The sequence below is a fragment of the Camarhynchus parvulus genome, chromosome 10 (genome assembly GCF_901933205.1).
Source record: "Camarhynchus parvulus chromosome 10, STF_HiC, whole genome shotgun sequence".
NCBI classification, from domain to species: Eukaryota; Metazoa; Chordata; class Aves; order Passeriformes; family Thraupidae; genus Camarhynchus; species Camarhynchus parvulus.
This window is the reverse complement of record NC_044580.1, coordinates 8,443,720-8,467,070: the sequence shown is the minus strand read 5'-3', so window position 1 is coordinate 8,467,070 and position 23,351 is coordinate 8,443,720. Positions and strand designations below refer to the sequence as shown.

At 39.6% G+C, this 23,351-nt stretch overlaps 2 protein-coding genes across 2 annotated transcripts in view; both read right to left on the bottom strand.

Annotated features, from left to right (window-relative positions):
• The window catches only part of MYO5C (myosin VC), a 32,581-nt gene extending 13,573 nt beyond the window's left edge, over positions 1–19,008 (bottom strand). Inside the window, exons 1-23 of the mRNA XM_030955177.1 lie at positions 18,939–19,008; positions 15,929–16,039; positions 14,914–15,079; positions 14,493–14,637; positions 13,929–14,085; positions 13,277–13,420; positions 12,291–12,372; positions 11,609–11,716; positions 10,983–11,089; positions 10,081–10,346; positions 9,594–9,675; positions 9,133–9,273; positions 8,382–8,507; positions 7,682–7,765; positions 6,709–6,843; positions 6,279–6,376; positions 4,718–4,804; positions 4,523–4,634; positions 3,406–3,617; positions 2,043–2,208; positions 1,531–1,677; positions 804–968; positions 484–577 (exon numbers count right to left, since the gene is read on the bottom strand). Of these exons, the coding sequence (XP_030811037.1) occupies positions 484–577; positions 804–968; positions 1,531–1,677; positions 2,043–2,208; positions 3,406–3,617; positions 4,523–4,634; positions 4,718–4,804; positions 6,279–6,376; positions 6,709–6,843; positions 7,682–7,765; positions 8,382–8,507; positions 9,133–9,273; positions 9,594–9,675; positions 10,081–10,346; positions 10,983–11,089; positions 11,609–11,716; positions 12,291–12,372; positions 13,277–13,420; positions 13,929–14,085; positions 14,493–14,637; positions 14,914–15,079; positions 15,929–16,039; positions 18,939–18,965 (2,962 nt within the window). The 5' untranslated portion in view covers positions 18,966–19,008. The remainder of the gene's footprint in view (positions 1–483; positions 578–803; positions 969–1,530; positions 1,678–2,042; positions 2,209–3,405; positions 3,618–4,522; positions 4,635–4,717; positions 4,805–6,278; positions 6,377–6,708; positions 6,844–7,681; positions 7,766–8,381; positions 8,508–9,132; positions 9,274–9,593; positions 9,676–10,080; positions 10,347–10,982; positions 11,090–11,608; positions 11,717–12,290; positions 12,373–13,276; positions 13,421–13,928; positions 14,086–14,492; positions 14,638–14,913; positions 15,080–15,928; positions 16,040–18,938) is intronic.
• A 484-nt stretch (positions 19,009–19,492) lies between these two features.
• MYO5A (myosin VA) overlaps positions 19,493–23,351 on the bottom strand; it is a 101,261-nt gene continuing 97,402 nt past the window's right edge. Inside the window, 1 exon segment of the mRNA XM_030955065.1 lies at positions 19,493–23,120. Coding sequence (XP_030810925.1) covers positions 22,968–23,120 — 153 coding nt within the window. The 3' untranslated portion in view covers positions 19,493–22,967.

Genomic DNA, 23,351 nt, shown 5'->3' with positions numbered 1-23,351 from the left:
AGTAATCCTTACCATATTCTGAGGCTAAAATTACTCTCTCAAGTCTCAAAAATTATCACAGTACATTGATTAAGTAATGCTATAGAAACAAAAAGATTCTGAAGCACTAAATTGTGCAATTATTCATCTAAAGTGCACTTGATCTCATGTGCTGCCTGTGTCCTTTGAAATTAGATTCCTAAAAGTAGTGTATTAAAGGAAGCAAGGATGAAGCAACAGTTTGAAGGAATACATGTGTATGAAAAAGGACATGTAAGAGAAGGAGAGGTCCTGCTACTGAAAAAAACAAATTTAATTTAATTATTAAATAAAAAGAATTTTCACACTTGTGCTATGCATTCAAAGCAAGAGAAGGACCAACTTTCAATTTACTACAATTTCAGCATTTATATTGCTTTTATTAGAACAAAAGTAATTTACTTTTGCTGAAAAACTGACTTTACCCCACTATAACTCCTTTGAAACTCCCTTTAGTTATTGTACCTTTCATTTCCTCAGTTTTTTCTTGGAGTTTTATTTCTAAGGTCTCCTTCTGCTCTTGTAATTCTTTATTCTGATTCTCAAGTTTTAAGATTTTCTGTACAGGCAAAAAGGAAGCAAAATATACAAATTACAGAGGAGGAAGAAAGAGGTCTAAGAAGATCTTACATTTAATGAAGCATAAATGGAGTCTCTTCCTTCCCTGCTGCCTCCCCCCAAAAGAGTATAGTTACTTAGAAACTCTCAAATCATGCATTTGATAAATCCAGTAACTGAAAACATTATTTAAGAATAAAAGCACACAGATGGCAATTATAATTTACCTGCTCACTGTCCTCTTTATATTTTTTCCCTTTCTCTTCATATGTTCTCTTTTGAGCAGTTAATTTTTCGAGTTCCGATTCAAGTTTCTGAATTGTATCCACGTCATTCATATGAGTTGAAGCCAGATTGGTCAATCGTTCCAGCAAGCCATGATTTTCTTTACTCTGCAATGAGCAGGAGAGGATAAAAGGGAACAGAAAAATGCACTGAAACTGTTCCATAGAATTTTAAAGGGAGTTTAAAATTCTGACCTACTTCTGCTCTCTATCCCATATCAGTCACGATTATTTCAACACAGGACTGTTTCCATCAACTAGATTAAAACTACCGTTTTAAAGATGATTTGGCTGGAATGGCTCTCAAAAATAAGCTGCACAATAAACATAATTTTGAATTCCCCGAAGTTACAAAACATGTTGTACCAGAGGAATATCTCACACATCCTTCTTCCTAACACTAACAACCTCATCCAGAGACTGGATGGACTTAAGAAACAGTAAAAAAACCAAAAAGGTAATTGCAGACTCTTCTCATTTGCATAATTAACATAAAAATACAAGGAAACCCTAGATGGTTCCTTCTACCCTGGGCGTAGCAAGCCTAGCAGTTTATTTTAAAGGACCATAACCCTTACATATTCTCCTGTCTTCTCAAATCAACATCTTTGACTAGAGCAGATAGGATAAAAAACTTAGTACAAATCAGAAGCTGACTGCTTCCCCTCACCTGTTCTTCTATCCTTTTCTGCAACTGCTGAACTCTGTATGAGAGCTGGATATTCAACACAAAGCGCCGAATGTTCTGGAACCTGCGCCTGGCCAGCCACGCACGGGCGTATTTCTGGAGGACCACAGCCTTCTGCTCCTCACGCATCTTTAAAACAAAGGATCAGCATCCCTCTGTAATTGGCTCAATCCACAGCAATTATAACAGCCTGTGAGTCTACACACACTGCTGAGGACAATGCAGCTCAGGGAAATATCAAAATATTGAAATATCAAAATATTGAAATATCCAGACTGCAGACACATTTGAGCCACTGTAGTAACCACAGTAAATGGTCTGCATCCAGCATAAACCAGACAGAGATCTTGGTGAAAAACCAAAAAACAGAGCAGAAGATACGAGAACCAGACATGCAAAAGGTAAAGTATTGGGAATAACTGCCATGTGTTCATTTTTTTTACAGAGCACAAGTTGTTTCCAGTTACCGAAATAAGAAGTTTGATAGGCTGTACCTTGCGATACTTTTTTCTTGCTAGAAATCCTCTCGTGTAAGCTTGGATTGTCACAGCAGCCACATGGATGAGCTGGCAAAGTCTACGGACAAGGTAACCCCGACAGTATTTCTGAATGATTATTGCTGCCCATGTTTCCTTCAGATTTCTTGCAGTTATAGCTTGCCTTAATTCAAAAGACAATAAAATTTACTTAGGTCACATTGGATTTCTCATGCTCATTGCTTTGGTCAGTCAAATTACATACGCACATACACAAAAGAGAAGATATCAAAACCAGGCATCCATTATCAAAAATAGAGCTTGTTCTTCAACCAAAGTGAAGGAGAGGGAGTTATCCACAACTTTTAAACGTACCCACAAGCATTTGTTCTGATGGTGTCTTTATAAAAACCTCCAAGCCTACACAGAACCATCTTTCAGTCTGCTTTGTCAATGCCTGGTGCACTTTCTTTGCAATAATTTGTCCATGCTAATCCATACACCTCTGATTTCCTCTCTGGCTCTGAAGCTCAGCAGAAAGCCCAACTGGGCCATCTACTATCAGCTAAGGACTGAGCTCACAGGCAGACAGGCCTCTTGGGGATCTGGCAGACAATGCTGGAAACCTGTTGGGGTACTTCTCTCATATCAGCTGAATAACTTGAACACGTTCAATTTCATAATTACAATCAAGAGGAAATGGAAATACAATTGTGGGAATCCTTAAAAGCAGAGGGTTTTGGGAAAGCTGCAAAAAGCAGGCCTCAGAGACAGCAGAACTGTGATTAGAGCTAAGTAGTGGACATAAGATTGGTGAGCAGAAAAATTATGTAAGAAGTAGAAAAGTAAGGACAAATAGAACAATGGTCTGTGTATTAACGATGATCTAGAATAACTCCCTAAGCTGCAGAAAAGGATATGTAGAGAGATATTAGGAAGTTCTAAGCTTAATAATGGAGCTCTGTGCATTGTGCTTTAAGGCTTACAAGCAGGTATTGTATTTGAAATAAGCAAGCATTGTTTTAACTGAAGGTATGTGTGCTTATAGTGATTGGATAGAACTACTGTCAATGTGCTTTTGCTTTGTGTGATTGGTCAAAAAACTTTTAAAGTAAGTTTTTTGAGTCTTGGTCCGCTGCCTGGGATGTGAGCTGCTGGCATCTTCCCATTGTCATAACCATGGAATGAGACTGATGCTGGAAAATAAAACAGCTCAAGGCACGTTCCCAGCAGTCCCATCCCATTTGTGATTTGTACACAGCCCCTGGCTGGCGATAAAACCTGAAGTGCTCTTTGATAAAAACTCCCCTTGGGGCACTAGCTGTCCCTGCTGTGAGCCTCCAGCCAGGAGCAGGATCAGCCCCCTGGGCAGGCAGGGTACCTGACGGTGCGCTGCCCACGGAAGTACTGCTGCACGGTGAGCGCGGCCCGGCGCAGGGCCAGGAAGCGCCGGCGCTGCAGCCAGCCCCGCACGCGCCGCTGCAGCAGCGTGCACGCCTGCCGCAGCCTGTCCGAGCGCAGCTTCTCCAGGTAAGCCACCTGCCCCGCTCTGAAAAATATCTTTGTTCTCCCAAACTGATATTGGTTAGGATCCTGAAAGAGAAAACAGTAGGTACGTTAAGTTTTTAGCTTATTCTTGTAGACCAGATATTCTCTTCCTTTTATAAATTGTCACTTGAGGCAAGCTCTGCTTCAAGACACCATCTTCCTACATAAGAATATCCTCTCTGCCTGCTATGCAGATAGGAGTATGTAGGGGGAAAACCCACTTAGCAGGAAAGAGACAGAACAACATCAAAAGTTGTACACTCATGATCTAAAATTAAAGGGAGGCTCTGGACTTATCATCAAGGCCTTAAAAGCAACCTCTTCACCTCCTCCTACAAGTCTGCTTCCATGGGCTCAGCAGCAACTTTTGACGCAGGTTTCTAGCCTGGAACCAGTGAGCTGTGTGAGCAAAAATTCGAGGTGAGGCTGCTTTCAGGTTCCAGCTCTCCCCCTTGACCTGTGCCAGGGCTACTCAGCAAGTGTGCCTGTGTTTGGTGTCACACATCCCTGAATCTGAGCTCAGCCCTTGACCAGGACCAGCCTCACCACCACAGGCTCACCTAACAAATAGAAGCAATGTGCAAAATAGCAAATTTTTGAACAGCTCTTCAGTAAGCTGCATTCCACCATCAAAATCCCTCTTGTGCTTGTAATACTTGACAAATGTATACCATTTACTGTTTACTGGTTTATAAATACAGGATCTCTTCCATTTTGCAAGTGACAATATTAAGCACAGAGTGGCTAAATTCTCTGTCTGTGGTCACATCATGACTGTCACAGCACAAGGTTACTGACCCACAAGCCTGTGTACAGCACAGCAAAACAGGAAAAACAGCAATAATGTAAATACCTTTCCTGCCTGAGGAGAGATACTACCTTTGACAAAAGAGACTTTTGTTACTAATAGATTCTGTAATACATCTATTGGTGGGTGTAGACAAACCAACCTGGATCAGCCTCTGCAAAACAATCTTGCAAATCTGTTTCTTGTCATTTATGGAGAGTTCCTGCTGTGTCATAAGAATGCTGTAACGGCTGAAAAACTCAATGTAAGTCCACCTGGAAAATCAGAAGTTAACAAATTAATTTCATTAACAGATAAGTAGATGTTTTTTGGCATGGGGGCTCACTGCTATCCCTACCTGGATGGGTAGCTCTGTGCACTAATCCGAATAGTTTCCAAAACACCACATGCTCTCAGCTGCTGAGCAACTCTCTTGGAATCAAACCTAAAAAAAAGCAGTGTTATACTTTGCATTTCTGCTGGGTTTGGCATGCTGTAATAATTAGAATCATTCTACCAACTGGATTTGTATTTCTGGTCATAGGACACAAAGCTCCCTGCTCCTTATATAGTGTCTTACTTCATACCACATACAAAAAAGAAAAATATATTGAAAAATCTGGGTTTTCTGTTTCTTGCTCAAAACTAAAGGAAGACTGTATTTATTTATCTCACTAAAATTCCCTTTTCCTTTCAGTATTAACTGTGACAGTTCATAGCAGCAAGTAGTAAAGAATAGCTCCACTCTCAACACAAAACATACACAGAAATAAATCCCCTCAGCAACCCATTAGGAAGAAACTTTCTAGTTATTCTTTAGCCCATTCATTATGAATAAACCAGGATTTGCTCATTAGTACCTGGGTTCAAAACTACAAACACAAGGCATGGAAAGTCCCTTTCCTGCTCTGGACCAGAGCTGATATGCCCACAGAGCACACTACCAGTGTCAATTCAGTTTTAGCCAAGAGACCCCAGTGGCTGGCAGATGACTACAGTGTTCTTTCAGAAGCTCTTGGTGCACTCTTCTAGTCTAATTGTGACATATTTGTACATTATCCAAGCTATTTCTGCCCTCACTGCAGGATCATGGGATCTCACTGCAGTGATAGTGATATAATACCATCAGTAACGTGTTTTGCACGGAAAGATTTTGTCTGGCTACAAGAAAATGAGCTAACACACTTAAAAGATTGAATTTAGAATCAAAGCTGGCCTCTTCCCTCCTACTCATATATGATAAAGGCTTTAACTTCATTTGTCAGTGCACTGCCTGCCAGCGGGAAGTTGTAAAACTGACACCAGAGTGCTCCCACAGGTCTGCCCAAAAAGAGACCAACAGCTGCATCAAAGTTCACTCCTGCTCACAGGTTAGTGGCTATCCATCTGGAATTATGAAAATTATCTGCCACATATGACTGTATTAAAACGTTAAAATCACATAAAAGTTGGGGGAAAATCTGGGGCTATGTTCAACAGTGTTCACACCTTTTCTGACTTCTAAAGCTCTTTTAAATATTTCTGCAGATAAAAGGGAGTTTCACAAAGAAAATGGCAGAGGTTTTTATTCTCTAAATATGAATTGGGGTTAATCCATACTGCATAAGGGCAACACACCTATACAAAATATTGATCAACTTAAACCAAAGGAGGAAAACCTTTACCCTAAAAATATTCTGACAAATGCACAAGCACTAGTATCTAACTTGAAAATTATTAGGTTAAATGATTTTTAAGGTAACAATAATGACACTTAAACATTTTATTTTTGTAAGAAGACAATATTTTTTCAAATTCAGCTATCTGGGAAGGAAAACCATGTTCTGTATGGGAAGTTTCTCCACAGTAAGAGTTTAGCTTGCTGACACACCACTACAGTGATACAGAAAACCACAGCTGAGCACAGCTAACATACTTACTCAAAAGGCAATTTCTCATCATTTGGCTTTATGCATCTCACATAATGAGGAGTGGTTGCATTGAGTGTCACCATAAGCAAAGACAAAGAATTCCTGAACTGGAAAATAGCAGACATAAGAATTTTGCTAATGAAACATTTCAGTAAAAAGTCAAATCTTAGTGTTTTAGTTATTTGTTAGGTTTTGGCTGGACACTGGGAGATAGGGTTCAGGTTTTAAATGCAGGAAATTGAAGACTGTGGCTGTACCCAACAGCCTCCCATATATAAAATAAACACACCTCTTATACCCAGACCTGGAGCACTGCTCTGTGGCTCCTGCTGTCCTGAAAACTGGACATTCCCCATGAAGAGTGACAGAACCCAGTGTCAGACTGCCCAGCATTTCCCAGAAAGTGCAAACACCACAGAATAGCAGGTCTGTGGGGTACCTTACTGCCCACAGTGGTCCGGAGCTGTTTGTTGGGTGATTTCAGAACAGGTCTGGCAGATTTGACGTTTATAGTTGAACTGAAAGGTGAGATGGACACTGGACTGTCTTGAAAAAAATTTGTGCACAGATGAAACTAAAAGTGTGGTGAAAGAACCAGAGTTAAACACTGGGTAACTGCAGCATCATTTTAATCAAAATTACATTTACTATACCATAAAATGCAAACCCCTTAATACGTAGGCCAGGTATTGCAGGATTTTGAACTGGGTATCAAACAAACAACAACTGAAAAAAGAGTTGCAATGATTCTGAGTCTATTGTGAAGCACTCACACATTTCACACACAGAACTCAACATCTGTGAAAGCAGCCTGCACAAGCTATTTCAATATAAGCAAATATGGACATAAATACAGAGCAGATCTAAAAATAAGAGCACTTAAGGCTGTGTTTTCACAATATGCAATTTAAATTAAGAATATGTTTTCAGGTCAGACGAAGTTAGCTTAAGAGTAATCCTGAAGTCTCAAGGCTATAGACTTCAAAGGGACAAGCAGGTGGGAAGTGGCAGGCACACATAAGACATCTGATGTTTTCCTTGCCCTGGCATTCTCTTAATCTCTTTTGAAGAATAAACAAAGGCAGTTGTTAATGATAAACCACCTATCAAAGCTGCATGTAATGACTACAGGAGAAAAAAAAGTTTTTCAGCTACAAGGATTACAAAATGCTCTCGAAGGGTGATATTAAAAGAAAACCCCAACATAGCTAGCAAAGTAAACACACATATATGAAGGAAGTGGAACATTGTGTTTTTTCATCCTGTATATTATTTGACGGTAAAAAGACACAGTTCTATAATATTAAATAAATTAATACAAAATAAGACTGATTTATTCAATCTATTAAAAATGAATTAACTCCAGTAAAATCAGGTATTCAGAAGATTAGTCATTACTGTTTGTCACAAACCTTGCTCTCTTTCAAGATTTCAATCAAAACTTCGTGTACTGTATCTCTGTTTTTTTCCAGAAATCCTTCACATTTATATTCTACCTGTGCAAACAGGTGAAATCATTAACTTTTCAGCAACACATAAACAAACAGTTGGCAAAACAATTTTTACTCTCCCAGCTGTGGAAGCCGAGAGCTCTTTATTAATCTCCAACATGATGGCTGAAACTCTGCTTTTCCCAATTCCATTATCTCAGGATTACACACATGCATCCTGCAAATTTAGAAGCAGGAGAAACTGCCAAAATCCAAATCCTTCTGCCTTCATTAGGAACTTCTTTCCTCCTTTCTTCATTATTCTATGATTTCAAATCAAGGCACCAAAAAGGAATAAATACTACATCTGAAATATAAATAACTGAGACTAAAATGTGTATGAGCTATAATGATAACCATTCCATTTATACATTCTATTATTTTTCTGCTTTTTTATGTTGATGATTTTTATACTCTTAAATTCTTTATCTTAAGACTTCTTACATTTAAATGTCATGTTACAGGCAGTATTACCAATAAACAAATAGCACTATTGGAAATCAATTTTATAGAAGTTCCAAATAGGTGTGGCTAATAGATCTTATTTCCTACATTTGGTTTTTTTTCTGAATGAGCAACTGCTAGAAACACAGGGAACAATACTGGGTTGTTTACACTGTACCTTATCAGCAAAGTGTTGAATGATGAAAGAAGTGTTTGACATCCTTGGCTTTTCAAAGAGTGTGTTTTTATTGACAAAATTATTATACAGCTTTTGAAGCCAGTTTTCATCTTTTCCATGAGGCAACTGTAAGAATGAGAAGGGCAATCTCTTTAACAAACTGTTGGAGCAGCAGAGCAGCTGATGTCAATAAACACTCTGCATACAGTGAATTACAAGGCCTGATAACCAGTTCTTGTCTCTTCAGACCCACCAGTAGCAAATAATTTTTGGAAAGAAGATTGTATTAATCCACAATGTTTTGTATCAAAAACAGTGATTTGTGGACTAACTAAATTTAAAAAAATACTGGTGGAGGAACCCCCTGGAGAGTGAGGAGTCCAAATTCCTGCTTGGAGCAGGACTAGCAGCAGCAGACTGCTGCTTTGCCTCCAGTGCAGGAGGTGAGGAAGGATGAGGATCCCACTGCACTCCTGCCCAGCCTGCTCCAGTCCTGCACTGCCCCACAGGGATGAGCTGCTGCCCTACTTCCAGCTAAATTCTGAGATCCAGCTTTAGGTCCTTAATACTATAAGAGAAAATAGAATAAGTGATTTACAGTCAAGATTGCCAAATAGAGGACAAACATTAATGTTCCTTTTCTGAAGAAAATTCTTTATTTCCCATTGAAAAGGGTGAAATATGGATTACAAGCTCCATATGTAAAAACCTATACAGTTGGGTTTTTTTAAGTGAGCAAATATTAAATTACCAAGCATTCTTCATCCAGAAGTTCTAAAATTCCCATTTTAGCTTCAATAAGGTCAATGACAGGCTGGTTGTCATAAAAGTCTATTAAAGTCCATGGGATATCTTCCTTCATATATTCTTCTTGTTCGAGTTTAAAGACATGCTGGATTTGCAAAAATTATGAAAACATAAAGAAGGTTACAATTAAGGGAAAATACAGTGTCTGCATGTGCATAGTTGTTGTATACATAAGATTGAAAAAGTTACATTTTGGAGTATATTTTATGTCTGTAAGAAAATAAACTTCTAAATTTTCATTTATATATATGTATACCTATGCTTACATATAAAAATAAAGTATTTTTATTTCTTACTGGATAGTCACTATCCAGAAATATCCATCACTCAAGCACAAACAACATTTACCAATACCCCACCACGAAGAAAAATAAGATAAAGAACTGTAACAAAAAAAGAACATACCAGGTTAAATTGCTGCTGTAGTTTTTCATTCGCATAATTGATACAAAATTGTTCAAAACTGTTCACATCAAATGTTTCAAATCTGAAACACAATTCAAATAAGAAAAAAAAATCCTTTGACATCAAAATCAAATGGCAGCATCCCTGAAACTCTTTGGAGATATCCTAATGTTTCTAAGATAATTAACTAATGGTAAGACTAATGAAGATGCTAAGGAATTTCAAAACTTCTCTAAAAGCTAATGTTACCAGACAATAAAGCTAAAAATCCAGAGTTAGATCCAAAAGTATCATATCAGAACCTAAATTTAAACCTCATTCACAAAAAAATTATCGTATTTATTGTAGCAGAGGATTTCCACTAATCTGGGTGCTAAAGAACTTACATGACCATGACTTTTTAGTAAAACAAATTCATTACCAGCACAAAAAGTGCCTTTTTATCTACTCCAAAGAAAAGGCACTCTGTTTCCAGAGACATTCTTACCCATAAATATCCAAAACACCAATGAAAGTGTGCTGCTTGCCAGGGAACTGCAGAGCTTGGTTAATTCTTTCCACAATGAAGTCAAATAAATGGGAGTAGATCTTCTTTGCCAGGGCATCCCTGGCGTTGACAGCCTGGGCCCTCGTCATGGGCTTCACCACGGTCTCGGAGGTGGTGACAATCTTCCTGTGGCACAGCCATCGGGCCATTTTGTCACAGTTTAAATCCAGAAGCTCACAGAATATACTGAGGTGTTTATCTTCCATCTTTAAAGAAGATCAATAAATATTATTAGGGTACATTTAATTCTTTAACTGTTGTCTAGAAAGTGAAATCCTTGTGCTGCTGCCACCAAACTATGATTTTTATTTTGAGATAGGTGAGGGACTCCATTTACTTCTTCATCAGGCAAAATAGCAAGATGAGCTAAAGCAAATAATACTGGATAGAACTTCTGATATAGGAGAGAAAAACTTGGACTGGATGAGATGTTTTGGATTAAGACACTGAAAGAAAGTTACTTTGGTCTATTTTTAGGTGCTGCCTTTCAGACTTGCATAGCTTGCTGGGACACATTCTGAGCAGCTTTGACTATGCTCTGGTTCCTGCATCCTGCAGAGAGTTTCAAAAAGGATTTTCCAGCAGCTGTGGATCAATTGGATATGGAGTACTCTCAGTCACACTTTGCCTTTTGTTAAGACTTTCTGAAGCTGGGCACAGAACAGCATCTGTGTGAACACTCACTGCTGTTCCACACAGATGGAGATGGAGAAATCAATCAAGCTTAGTACACCAGATTTAATGCTGCTCTGAGCCCCAGATAGGAGAGAAACTATTGCTAAAGCACTTCTGGCATAAAATAGAATAGAAAATGTTGGTATCTGAATGAGCTACTTCCTTACACTGATGGATGATCTTTCATCTCCAACAGCTGCTATTTCCACATTGCCCAAGTGCAGGATTGCTGCCAGCATTTTAAAAACATCCATCTGAAAATCCCTCTTCAGACCTAAAAAAACCATTCCTTCATTATTTGAAATACACAGAAACAGTACAATTAATTAAAGCAGAAGAATGCTGGGTTACTTGCTTTGTTGTGCAGCCAAGAATTGTACAGCATCTCTGCAGAGTAGGATGCAAATCCTTGGTTCTGCCAATTTTCTGCCTGTCTGATCTGATGATAGATTGGGCATAAGTTCCTGTACCTCCCCAAGTGCCAGCTCAAGTCTGATTTAGCTTTTACATAAGCTTTTACTGGGGCAAAGAAGCTTCCAATTCCACTTCTGCCACAGCATGTTAGTTTATGGCCAAGAAGACTCCAGCCCTCAATGCTTCTGACCAGTAACAATTAACACCAGTTGCTAATTCCTCTTACCCAGCACTTCAAAAACAGACCAACCACAATGGACAAGCTGTAAAAAAACTATTTTGGTAATTACTACTAACATTTTGGATATTTCAGAAACAATAAACCATTGCCCATTTCAGGAAAAAAAAACCTACTGAAAATGTATCCCCAAGAATTTACCCAGTAAGGCAAATGTCTTCTGAGTCTCCACCATATTTGCTCTGTCATCAACCCCTTCTATTACAGTGCTGCCACCCATTCGTGTGTAGTTAAATTCTTCTGCACTTCCTGTAGAAAAGAAGCAAATCTTGTAATTCTGCAAAAATTAGGGACTGGGGAGAGCCACTTGTTAAAGCTTTTGTAACACAAAAAAAAACCTAAAGATGCTGTCAGATGACAATGTTTCAGTGACGAGCTGGAGGTCCTCTTTTTTCTGAGGGAAATCCATGTGCCCAGCTCAGTTAAGCTGACACAAATTCATAATTCCTAGATATCTTAATATCCATCTAACAAATAAACTGGAATGGAGACTGTGTAGACATACGCCTACATTCTGCTTCTCCCAGCATCTCTGTAGATGAATGAATCAAGTCTCTAAGCTGTCATCTGTCACTACAGGAAGTATGAGAATAAGATTTCCAAAGACACTCAGGTACTTGATTGTGAACTATCTGAGTTTCCAGGGATTTGCTACCAAGTTCAAAACCAGCAGGATTAACAGCTAAGTGACTTTAAAATGCAGGTCCTGTTTTAAGGCTGTGAGATCTATGCTGTAATGCACTAAACATCCCAGCACTTGAAAACCAAGCCTTAAAATGCTGCACTGCAAAACTGAAGAGCGGGTTATTTTCTTGAGACCTACCCAATTTAAGATGTTCATATTCAGGTTGCATAGCAGATGCACACAACTGATAAAATATATGGTAGTTCCTTTCATTTTCTGACTGTAAAATAAAGCAAAGAGCAACACCACAGAAAAAAAATAAAAACAAAATGAAGAAACAAACTGGAAAACATCTGATATTCAACATACTGTAAAGTGATAATGACAACTGAAGGCTAAATTCTGCTGCAACATAGGTTAGCAAAGAAATTGCTTATTATTCAAATGGCCCATCTTAGCAAGAGCTTTGAAAGTGATACATTCAAGCATACTTGATTTCCACTGCCAATATGCATAGTTCTTTCCCCAAGGATGTTAATAATTTCTTCAGCTTGAACAACCATCTACTAATAACTGTCAAATGTTGTAACAAAAAGATGTGTAGGAGTGTCAGCTGAAACACTGCCCTGTGGGAACTCAAAAACCTCTCCATTTCCAGACCATCCTTCAGGGCAGAAGATACACAGAAGTATTTTTCAGTGTACTTTAAAAGTTACAATACTACTAAAAAAGAAACCTTTGTAAAAACCCCTTTATAAAATTAAATACCTTCTTTAGTATATTATCATAAGCCATGACATTGAAGTGAGTCACATGAAATAAGCCTTGGCCTTATAAATTTTCAGCCTTTTTTTTTTTACTCAGACTCTCTCTGCCCCGTATATGCTGTTCCTTTCCAGATAAAATTGGTCTCTGTTACTGTTGTAACCACAAGTTACAGATTTCCCAAATATTTATTGCAGTTATTTCAGGGAATTGTCCCTGAGAAGTATTCTTCACTTAACACAAGGAAGACCATGGAATAAAGTAACTTATCATAAATAATATTAGCTTCTGTTAAAAAATAAATCAAATGCTGATTGGATACACTCTTCAGAACGTCACATAATATTTTCTGTATAGAACTACTATAGTGCATCAGGAGCTATATTGACATTGACTATTTTAGACTTCATTTTACCCACCTGAAATACAACTCTGGATTTCTCAAGCAGGTATGTTCTCATGTTAGCTCCAATGATTTGGTAACTCCGATCAAAACTGATTTCAGTGTATTTCCCAAACCGACTGCTGTTATCATTCCGTGTGGTTTTTGCATTGCCCACAGCCTACAACAATTATAAACTTTTACAATTTGCTTTACTCACATCTCTCATAAGACAAACTTTGTCAAAACTTGAGTCAACTACAAGTTTCTAAAATCAAAGGTGCTCAGGGATCAATCTCTGATCAAGCACTGGAACTGTGTTACTTACATTCTGACAAGCCTCAAATCAAATAGTAAAATGCGACATAAACTGAAAATTAGCCAAAGTATACTCTTCCAGCATAAGGGTCCAAGTAATAAAACCAATCAGCTTGTTCAATATTGTTACATCATCCTCTAATTAGGGAAACTAGCACCTCCAAAGGGCCACTGGTAAATCAGACAGGACCAGGCATTCCTGAGGCTAACCACCTCTTTCCATCAGTAGCATTCAGAGGCTGAAATTCAAATTTAAGTATCCAACTCAGACAGATTAAGCATCCCTGAAGATTTCAAACAAAATTTCCCAGAAGCTCTCAGAATTCTTCCCCTGATGAGTACAGACTTGACAGACATTCCCCCAAACTTACCTCAGTTATTGGATTGGATGCCAGTACTTTATCCTCCACATGAGCATTGCTGCTTGACTTACTCACAGTGGCAAAGTATCTCATGGTGTACCTTGCAGACACAGTCTTTCCAGCTCCTGATTCTCCACTGACTATAATGGACTGATTTTTGTTATTTCTAAAACCAAATAATCAGACAGTTTATGTCAGACATGTCTAAAGGGCATGTATAAAAACAGGAATTACACACATGAAACAATGTTTGAAATCACAGCTGGGCCCAAGTCTCATACATCAGCTCCATCTTACATCTATTCTTCTCTTTCTCCTCCTCAGTTGTAACCTCTAGGTTGATGTCATTGCTATTCACTAAGTCAGTGTTTTACCCCTCAACAAGAATGAAAATAGTTTTGGTTCTAGAAATTCCTCAGTTGGTTAAGGAATTCCTTCTCCTCTAATTAAGCTACATGTTCAAAGGTATTCCTAATAGCCAGTGGCACATACACAGTAAAATTAAATGACAATTAACACTGACTGCCACTAGACTTCAAGTGTTATTTATGGACATTAAATAACATACTGAACCTTGCCATTTGCTTGTATGCTTCTTCTGCCACAGCAAATATGTGTGGATCCATGTCCCCCATGTTTTGCCCACTGTATGCATGGATAATGGCATCTCCATATATTGGCAGCTGCTTATAGGGGTTTATTGCAACCAGAATTATCCCTGCAGCCAAGTGTACAAAACAAAAATAAAACACAGGTTAGTTATATGAAACACCTGGTAATACAAAGTATTATTTCAACTCCCAAAATAATACAAAGTATTATTTTTCTAGGTACAATGTGCTGATGAACAAAGTCTATACTCATATATAAAACCAGTTAACATGAGCTAAAATACACTTCAGGAAAACATTATACACATCATGTTGCAAACTGAATCAAGATTAATACTTTTTTATAAAGATTTTTTTTAAAGCCTTCATTTCACTTAGTTTACCACTGTATGTGTAGATAAGCTTGGACTCCACAAAACGAATTTTAAGGTTGTGTAGAACAGCCGGTTCATGCAGGTAACTGAGTGCAGTAAGATCATTTTCACCAACAAGTATGTCAGGATTTCGTAGGGGTGGCAAAGCAGCTGGATCAACAGGGTAACTCAGCTCCTGTCAACAAAAATTACTTGAAATGTTATAAAATGCACTATGTTTGCATAAATACAAATCTTCTACCTTTACATGAAGTTATAGAGTTGATGGAGCCCTGTCTGATCTTCTATTTCATTGCTCCATAGATCCCACTGAACTTGGGGGAATTGGAGCTGTTTGTTGCTTATGAAAAAGAAAGCCTCATTCTCTTTATTTGCAATATTTTGTATTGAAATCTGTATAAATGGGACACATGTTTATCTCTTTAAAAACAGGAATATTTCAAGTACAGATAAGAATAATAGATCAGCTGCAACTGAATCAAAGTAAAGACCTGGTCAGAACTCAAGTCAGCTCTATAAATGTCCTTACTTGCAACATCTCAGTTTTCTTTACAGAAAGTTTAAAACTCCTGTTTCTTTCAACAAGTCCATTTAATCATACCTTTAATATTTATCTTTATGGAACAGGAATGCAGAAATACAGAAATGCTTTCAAAGTATTAAATCTGTAAAGAACTTGGATACTAGAATTAACAATCTTACACAAACCGACTAAAAAAGCAAAAAGCTGGCTCTTTGAGAGTGAAGTATGCCTGCCCTGCACTTCTGATGTTCACTTCAGTTTAGGATGAGTTTCAGGGCTTGTCTCCAAAGCAGTCTTTGAGGTATGCTCTCCATGGTCATGTATACAGACAGTGGAATTGCACTCCTCATATTTTGGGCAGCAGGTGTGTACTGTACCAATTTCAATATGATGAAAAAGGGAAACGTGTACATGTTATTTAGATCCCAGGAGGGTGAGTGCTGTGTTTCTGCATAAACATATCTCAGCAAACCCCACAATAATTCAGGCCTTTCTCCTTACAGTTCCATCTTCTAATTGCACATGGAGAAAGCTGTCTCCAGCTTTGTAGTTTTTTGTGATTTCTGCAGACTGCCAAACTTCTTCATTATCAGGGATCCAAACCCTATTGTACTGTAACAGAAAAACAAGACAATAGTTAGCTTAGCTACTATCACAATGCCAGACTAGCATCAAAAAATACCTTTCAATCATCAAGTGCAACCCCATTCCAGGACTTTTGGGGATTATTATTAGCTCTGTACAGCAGGATATATTTTTTGTGGTTTTGTTATTTTTCATGAAAGAATAAAAAAGGAAAGCAGACTCATTAATTTCAGACGGGCATATTCTGCTCCTGTTCAAAGCAGGGTCTGCAGAACACAATATGCAGGAAGGTGAGCAAGGGCCAGACTGTTGCCAGGTTCTTCAAATCCTCTAACACTGAACAAAGAATAAAACACACTTAAAGGGGAGACCCTGCTTCTAGGAGGGTTCAAATAAGCAAGTACCAGAGAAAGCATCTCATTACCAGAATTCAGACAATCAGGTATGGACAATCACTTCCCTGAATTCAAGGGTAGGACACTGAACTCAGAATGCATTTTGCCATAGGCACATTGTCATACCTAAGAAAGACTGCACAGGTCCCTTTCTTCTAATGGGACTGAAGAGCAACCTCCAAACATCTTTCCCTGCTCTAGGACAAACTTCAAAGACTACTGGCTGGTTTCTTTCTTTACAAGCAATCAACTGGCATACTTTAGCTCCATCCCAGCAAGGTATCTGTAATCCACTGAAGCATAGATATTTGAAAAAAATATTTGAATGTAAGTTATGCTGTTTGAACCATTTAGTTCTCCTATGCTGAAGCTAAATGCAGAAGCAAAAGCAACTTCTTTAAATGCTCTGCCTGAGAAGCTATGGGAAACAACATTCCTTAAAAGATATAACACAGCTGGAAACCTCGGGAGTAGGGAATTACTTTACTGATGTGGAGCGTGTCCTTCTCATCCTGACAGGGTTTGACAAAATGACATTGTTGTCCCTACTCACACAAGAAACTATAATATATACTCTTCCAGCATCTTTCTGTTTTGATAGCCAGAACCCTTCCCTTAATTCCCTCACCCTAGCTATATTCATGGCCAGATGAAACAAGCTGTTTAAATAAACCTGTGAGAATTGCTGCAGCTGCTTAATTGAAAAATTAACATTAAGTCACCATTTCATGGAGTGTGCGCAGATCCACAGATCCCTTGGGGACTTGTATTCCCTTTCCTTTTTGTGCTGCAACTGTTAGTTTTGGCACAAAAGACTTTTTTTCCTCTTCAGTTTGGAAGGAGCCTTGGAAGCTCCAGTAGATCCCCAGAACATGAGTGTCTCTGCCCCAAGAACCCCACTGAACCACGGTGGGTGCCTGCAGAGGTCCCTGCAAGCTGCACTGCACAGCTGTAGCTGCCTTAATTCTAACCCTAAAGATCACCACCAAAAAAATTAGGGTAGGAGAGACTTACACAAGAACATCCTGTGAGTTAGGCTGTGCTGCTCAGCTGTGTTTTCAGTATCTCTAAGGACAGACACTGACCTTTCTAGTGAGCCACACACCACCCTGGTGCTCATCAGGGGATGAACAACCATGGAAACCTCAGCTGCTTCCATGACACCTCCTTGCTGATGCTTTCAGCATGATGGCATTTTTCACACAATACCCAAAATCACAAAGACATTTTCTAAACAACCCCAAACAACTGTAATGGCAATGTTTTCATCTATCTGACCAAGGGGACAAAGGCCCAGGTCCTCAACTATCTATTTAATAGCCACATGAAAGACATGGCTAAATTAGCTTTACATTTGAGTTTTCCATGTTTATCCAACTATAAATTGTTATTTGTATCATTCCTACATTATGCTGATCTCCTCCTGGCTTACAAATAAGGCTTGCTAAATTGAATTCTTTGTTTGCTGTTATTTTTTGTGAGTTAGAATATCACCACCAAACAGCCTCAGGGGTACACAGTGTGTTCCCATGCAAGAAAATGAACTGCACGAGGTCAAGGACGAGAAAGGGAGGGAGAAGAATGCGATAAAAGCACTGATTCTTCAGGAAAGGCCCCTGGAGTCGCAGGAGCCTCCATTGGCAAATGCACCCAGCCTAGAGAGTTGGCTGTCTCCAAACCCTGCCTCGCAGGTAAACAGACGGGAGTTTGCTCATTTCCGTGTCAGGTTACACCCGCACTCCTTCCCCCCTTCACCTGTCCAGCATTCCTGGGAAAAAAAGCCGCGCTCCTTCTCCCAGCGGCTCCGAGCGCAGCAGCGCAGGACCCACCAGCCCTGCAGCTCCATGGGAGCAGCTGCTGCTGCAATGGACAAGGGGCAGGCTCACTAAATATATCCCTGTTGGTTTGTTATTTAAAGCTAAGCAAACAAACGATACGTCACAACACTCCGGTGACTACAGGAGAAGAGGGAAAAGCTGTGCAAAAGTTTCAGCGGGCGCGTTAAGGAGGAAGAATCTTTGCTTTAGAGCCAAGCTCCGCCGCACACATTCAATATTTGCCCAAGAGAAAGCGCGGCGCTCCGAGCCTGAGCGCCCAGGGAAGGGCAGTTAAACCTTCACGCCGCTAATCGCTGGCTGGAACAGCGAGACCTGCTCCCAGAGGCCGAGACTCTCACTAAAGGAGTGCTTTTCTCAAAGTGTCTCCCCATGGTGCCCTGTGGTGTGCTGTCCCGCACGCGGCTCCGCGCTGTGCCCACGGCCCGCGGGCACCAAGCGCTCTGGCTCGGCCCCTTCCCCAGCCTCACTCCGGCGGGACCCGCACGGCCCCTTGCCCTGGGCCCTTCCCAGCCCCGCTCCGGCAGAGCCCGCACGGCCCCTTGCCCTAAGCCCTTCCCAGCCCCAGCCCCTTTCCCAGCCCCATTCCCGCTCCGGCAGAGTCCGCACGGCCCGTTCCCCTCGGCCCTTCCCTAGTCCCGCTCCGGCGGAGCCCTCACAGCCCCTTGCCCGGGGCCGTTGCCCAGCCCCGCTCACCTGCGTGTAGAGCTCGGCCAGCGCCATCGGGGCACAGCCGCGGCTGCCCGGTCCCGCAGGTGCCGCGGCCCGGCCCGGCCCCCGCCCCGGGGCGTGGGGAGCGGCCCTGCCCCGCTCGGCGCTCCCCGCCCGGCCCCGGCCCTGCCCGCTGAGCCCGGCACGGGCAGCAGGATCGCGGCTCTGTCCGTGCTCCCACTCACCGTCCTGGCACACCTCGGACACACCTTTAGGGACCCGGAGGGATGGACACTGCGGCTGCCAGAGGGTCCCCGGGGAGCAGTCCTGACCCAGCGGAGAAAACCAACAGAAACATTAATCACCGCCCTACAAAGCGCTGTAAAGGAGTTTCTATGAAAAGCTCAGAATAAGATAAAAATTAACAACTCTGAGTGCATTTAGTAGGTTTAAAGCGCTGACAGGTGCTACTGTTGAATATCCTTTATGAGGAAGAAGACTTGAATAAGCACAGTGCTGTGTTTTAGCAGGTGGATACATGCCAAAAGCCACCAGCCCTCCCCACCTGACACGAGGAGCTTCCATAGCACACAAGGGAATGTTTTAGTGCAGTTACTCAAATTTTATTTCAGGAACAGTTAATATTAGATGACAAAACACCCTAACCAGAACTGGGTTATGTTGAACAAAGCATTCTCCCATATGCGCAGCAGTTTATGGCACACTGCTGCTATCTGGGTGTGTATTTACACATCCTCAGATTTTAACCAACTCCCTTGGCAGTCAACACCAAGCCTGCCGTGGAGGCAGAGGGAACCCTGTGACCATCTGGGGTCTATGCCAGCACACAGCTCATGAGCCACCAACCAACCAAAAACACCCTGAAACAAACTGTACAGTTGTACTTTTATTTGGACATTTTCCAGTGATAGCTATTAGGCTACAGTTTTTATGATGCATACATTTACTAAGTACAACATCAGACACTACAACAGATCAGAGCTCAGGTAATTCTGATAATGTTTTGTTTTTCATCTATGTACTGTAGTGGCATCAAGTGAAAACCTATGTTTAAAGGCTTTTACTCATCGCATGAAGTATCAGCATCTTAAAAAACCCAAGTTTTTACTCATAGTTTTAGTATGGTATTTGAAATGTGTTCAGTTTAAATCATAAATTACATATAGACCTTCAAATTGCAATTGCTGGTGTTTCCAAGTTGGGAACAAATGTTGCTGAATATCAATCCACTTTCAATGAAGCTGATGCTACGTTTCCCTATAATAGATTAATCTCAGTTAACTGACTTAAGCACTTTTATGTTCCATCCCAGTTTGGAGTGTGAGAAGCTATTTTTCAAAATTTGGATAGAAGACTGTGTCCTAAACATCAGAATAAAATGATCACTGGAATAAAAATACACTAAACTGAATGAGGTAATTATTGTGCAAAATCTGTAGAATAACTGTATATCTTTCTAAGGGGTCATTGACAAGTATTTTTCCAGCATCTGATAAAATCTATCATCTCAATAGATAATAAATTAAAATATAAAAGATATGTCCACATTAAAAGAGCATAACAATGATTCAAAGGAAAAAAAGTTTTTAAAATAATTCTGCATTATATTCCATGGTTAAAGAGATTTTAGTCCTAAGGTGAAAGTTATATTATACACTCACACTAAAATTTTACTTCTGAAAAGTGCATGTAAAATACTGCCATGTAAAATGTTAGATGAATTACCAACTACACATCTATTCCAACTCAAAAATATTTTCCTTTAAAACATGTCAAGCAGCATATACTTTTAATGTGATATAAAAGTAATACCAGTCCAACCACTGAGTTTAAGGATGATACCTATAAATTACTAGACACTACTGTTTTAAGGAAACAATACAATAAGGCTTTTTACAGGTAAACAAACTTCAAAAATAAACAAAAATACATTGAGGCATACATTTTAAACACTAACGCTTAAGTAGTGGATACATTTCCTGATTTACAGTATGAACATACTGTAATGCCAATTGTTTGTTTTTCAATAGGAGAAAAAAAATTGGGAGGTCAGCATGTTCTCAGTGTTTTCTTTCTAACCCTGTTACTGGATGCGAAGGCTTTGCCATTACATTCTCACAAGTACAGTACCTGACAGTCTGAAAACGACCTTACACCTTATTTGCAGCCACTTCACAGCAGCCAGAATCTCAGAAATCAAGTAACCTTTGAAAAAGAAGTGTTTGGTATTTGGTGCAGAGAAGAACCTCAATCATTTTAGCAAAGATCATTCAGAACCCTTTCACAATGCAGTATAAATTCTTGGAAGTACTGGCATGATCCATCAAATGTAATATGGGACATTTGAACACAAGATGACAGGAGCATCTTCAAAGGATTCTGAGAAAGTTTATGTTGTCTTTATTTCCAATTTTAGCAACCATACAAACAGCACGTCTGCCTTTCAAGTAAAACAAAACTGAAATGTTTCAGTCTGCTTAACAGCAAATCTTTTCTCTGTGAATTTGCAGGCAAACAGAGGAGCACCAAACAGTCTAATAGTGTACCTCTAGGTTATTTATCAATATTGTAAAATAAATTAATGTTAACACTAAGATGCAGATTATTATAATACATTAAAAATATTGCACAATGCAACTGAGCAACATGTGTGGCTTTATTTTTACATCTATGTTTGAGCCATCCACCACAGAACTGGAACCTTAGCGAGGCTTCCACGCTCCAATATGCCTCACATTGTGAAATGTGAGTTTTATATAGCAGATCCAAGACGTGTGAGACAGAAAAATCTTTCCAGTAAAATGTGCAACATTCAAAATAACTCAGTTTCTCATTATGCACTCTGATTTCCAACCATTAAATCAGCATGAATCATAGTCAAGTGACAGCATCATAGTCAAAACCTACTTAACTTTCTTGTTAGTCAACCTTTCTAAGAATGAGAGCCTTGGGCTACTGCAGAAATTTTCTATTAAAGTTTTTCCTCTCATATTCCAGTGTGAAAGAAGACTTTTCTCTGTTGTTATTATTTTTTTAAGTGGCAAAGAACCAAGAGATTATACTTAAAATACACATTGTCATCTCTGGGGTCTACAAACAAAGAACAACATTAGACAGACTCTAAAACCTAAATAAATACTAAAATCATTACTGACTTCTGATCTTTTGCTTCAAGATTCTGTATTTTTAGCTAACTATTTTTAAAAATAACTAAATGTGTAATTTCCAGTGTGCTACTTGTGCTTAGTTACCATTTTCCTCTACAGGTGTTACTTGATACAATGTGCAAAATTCCAGTTAAAACAACAGACTGCAACAGACTGTAAATAAGGTTGACAACAAAAAAATGAAGTGTCTTATTTTTAGTGCTTAGTATGATACTGTCATACATTTAAAACAACAGAATATGCAGCAGTGATTTAGTTTGCTTGGTAAACCACAGTTCTAACAAATAAACACCTAAGTTAGAGCATATAGTGAGCTATAGGACTTATCACTACAATTTATGTCAAACTGCCATAAATGAGGAAGTGGTTTAAGAAATAACTTTATATATTGCCAGTTTGTGTTTTTCCATTCCGTTTTTACAAATTAAATGTAACAAGTTCCCACATGACTGTGTATTCTACTACAAAATGCCTTACTTTCAAGTCTTCCATGTCCAGGACTGTGACTGTCCCTATTGGTCCCCACCTACGAGAAGATTACATATGGATTTTAATTTACACTATTTAAATATGTTACTAAAGATCTAAAAATGTCTCTAGACAGCTGAAGACACAATTTTTGTCCAAGCCCGATTTCCATACTCTGGACACGTACAAATCAGTGATGTCCTCATCAATGCAGTGATCAATGAGCACAAATGCACATCTTTCTATGAGCCTTCAGCCTGTGGTGCTGCTGTGCAGTTCCCAGCTACCTCAACTACACACCTGGGCTTAGACAGGCTTTTGTTCAGAAAAATGTGGGTTTAGTGGCTCACTATGTTTGAACAGGTACAGACATCAGGCAACTGGTTCTCCATCTAACACTGACAGGACATCCTGGGGATCACACACGTGATATGAAGCCCAGGCCCAAGCTGGCTGGGATCTGAATGGTTTCTAAAGCCAGAGAGGATGGATTGAATGGGAAGGTAACAGGGAAGATGTGTTTGGCATCCATGAGCAACTGAGGAGAGTCCTTCCTGTCCCGCAGACGCACCTGCAAAGATAAGAAAGTGATGACATCAGCATTTAGCCAGCTGACTGGTAAGAACCACCTTACAAAGCTGATCTGTGCTTACAGATGTGTGTGTGCAAACACTCTCTGTGCTAACCTGAGCTGACACATTTACACTAACTGGGACTTCAAACTGTAGTTACTGTGATCTGCTTCAGTTCTGCACATCTTCCCCTTACAGAGCAATCTGGGAATACCTAGATTCCCTGCAAA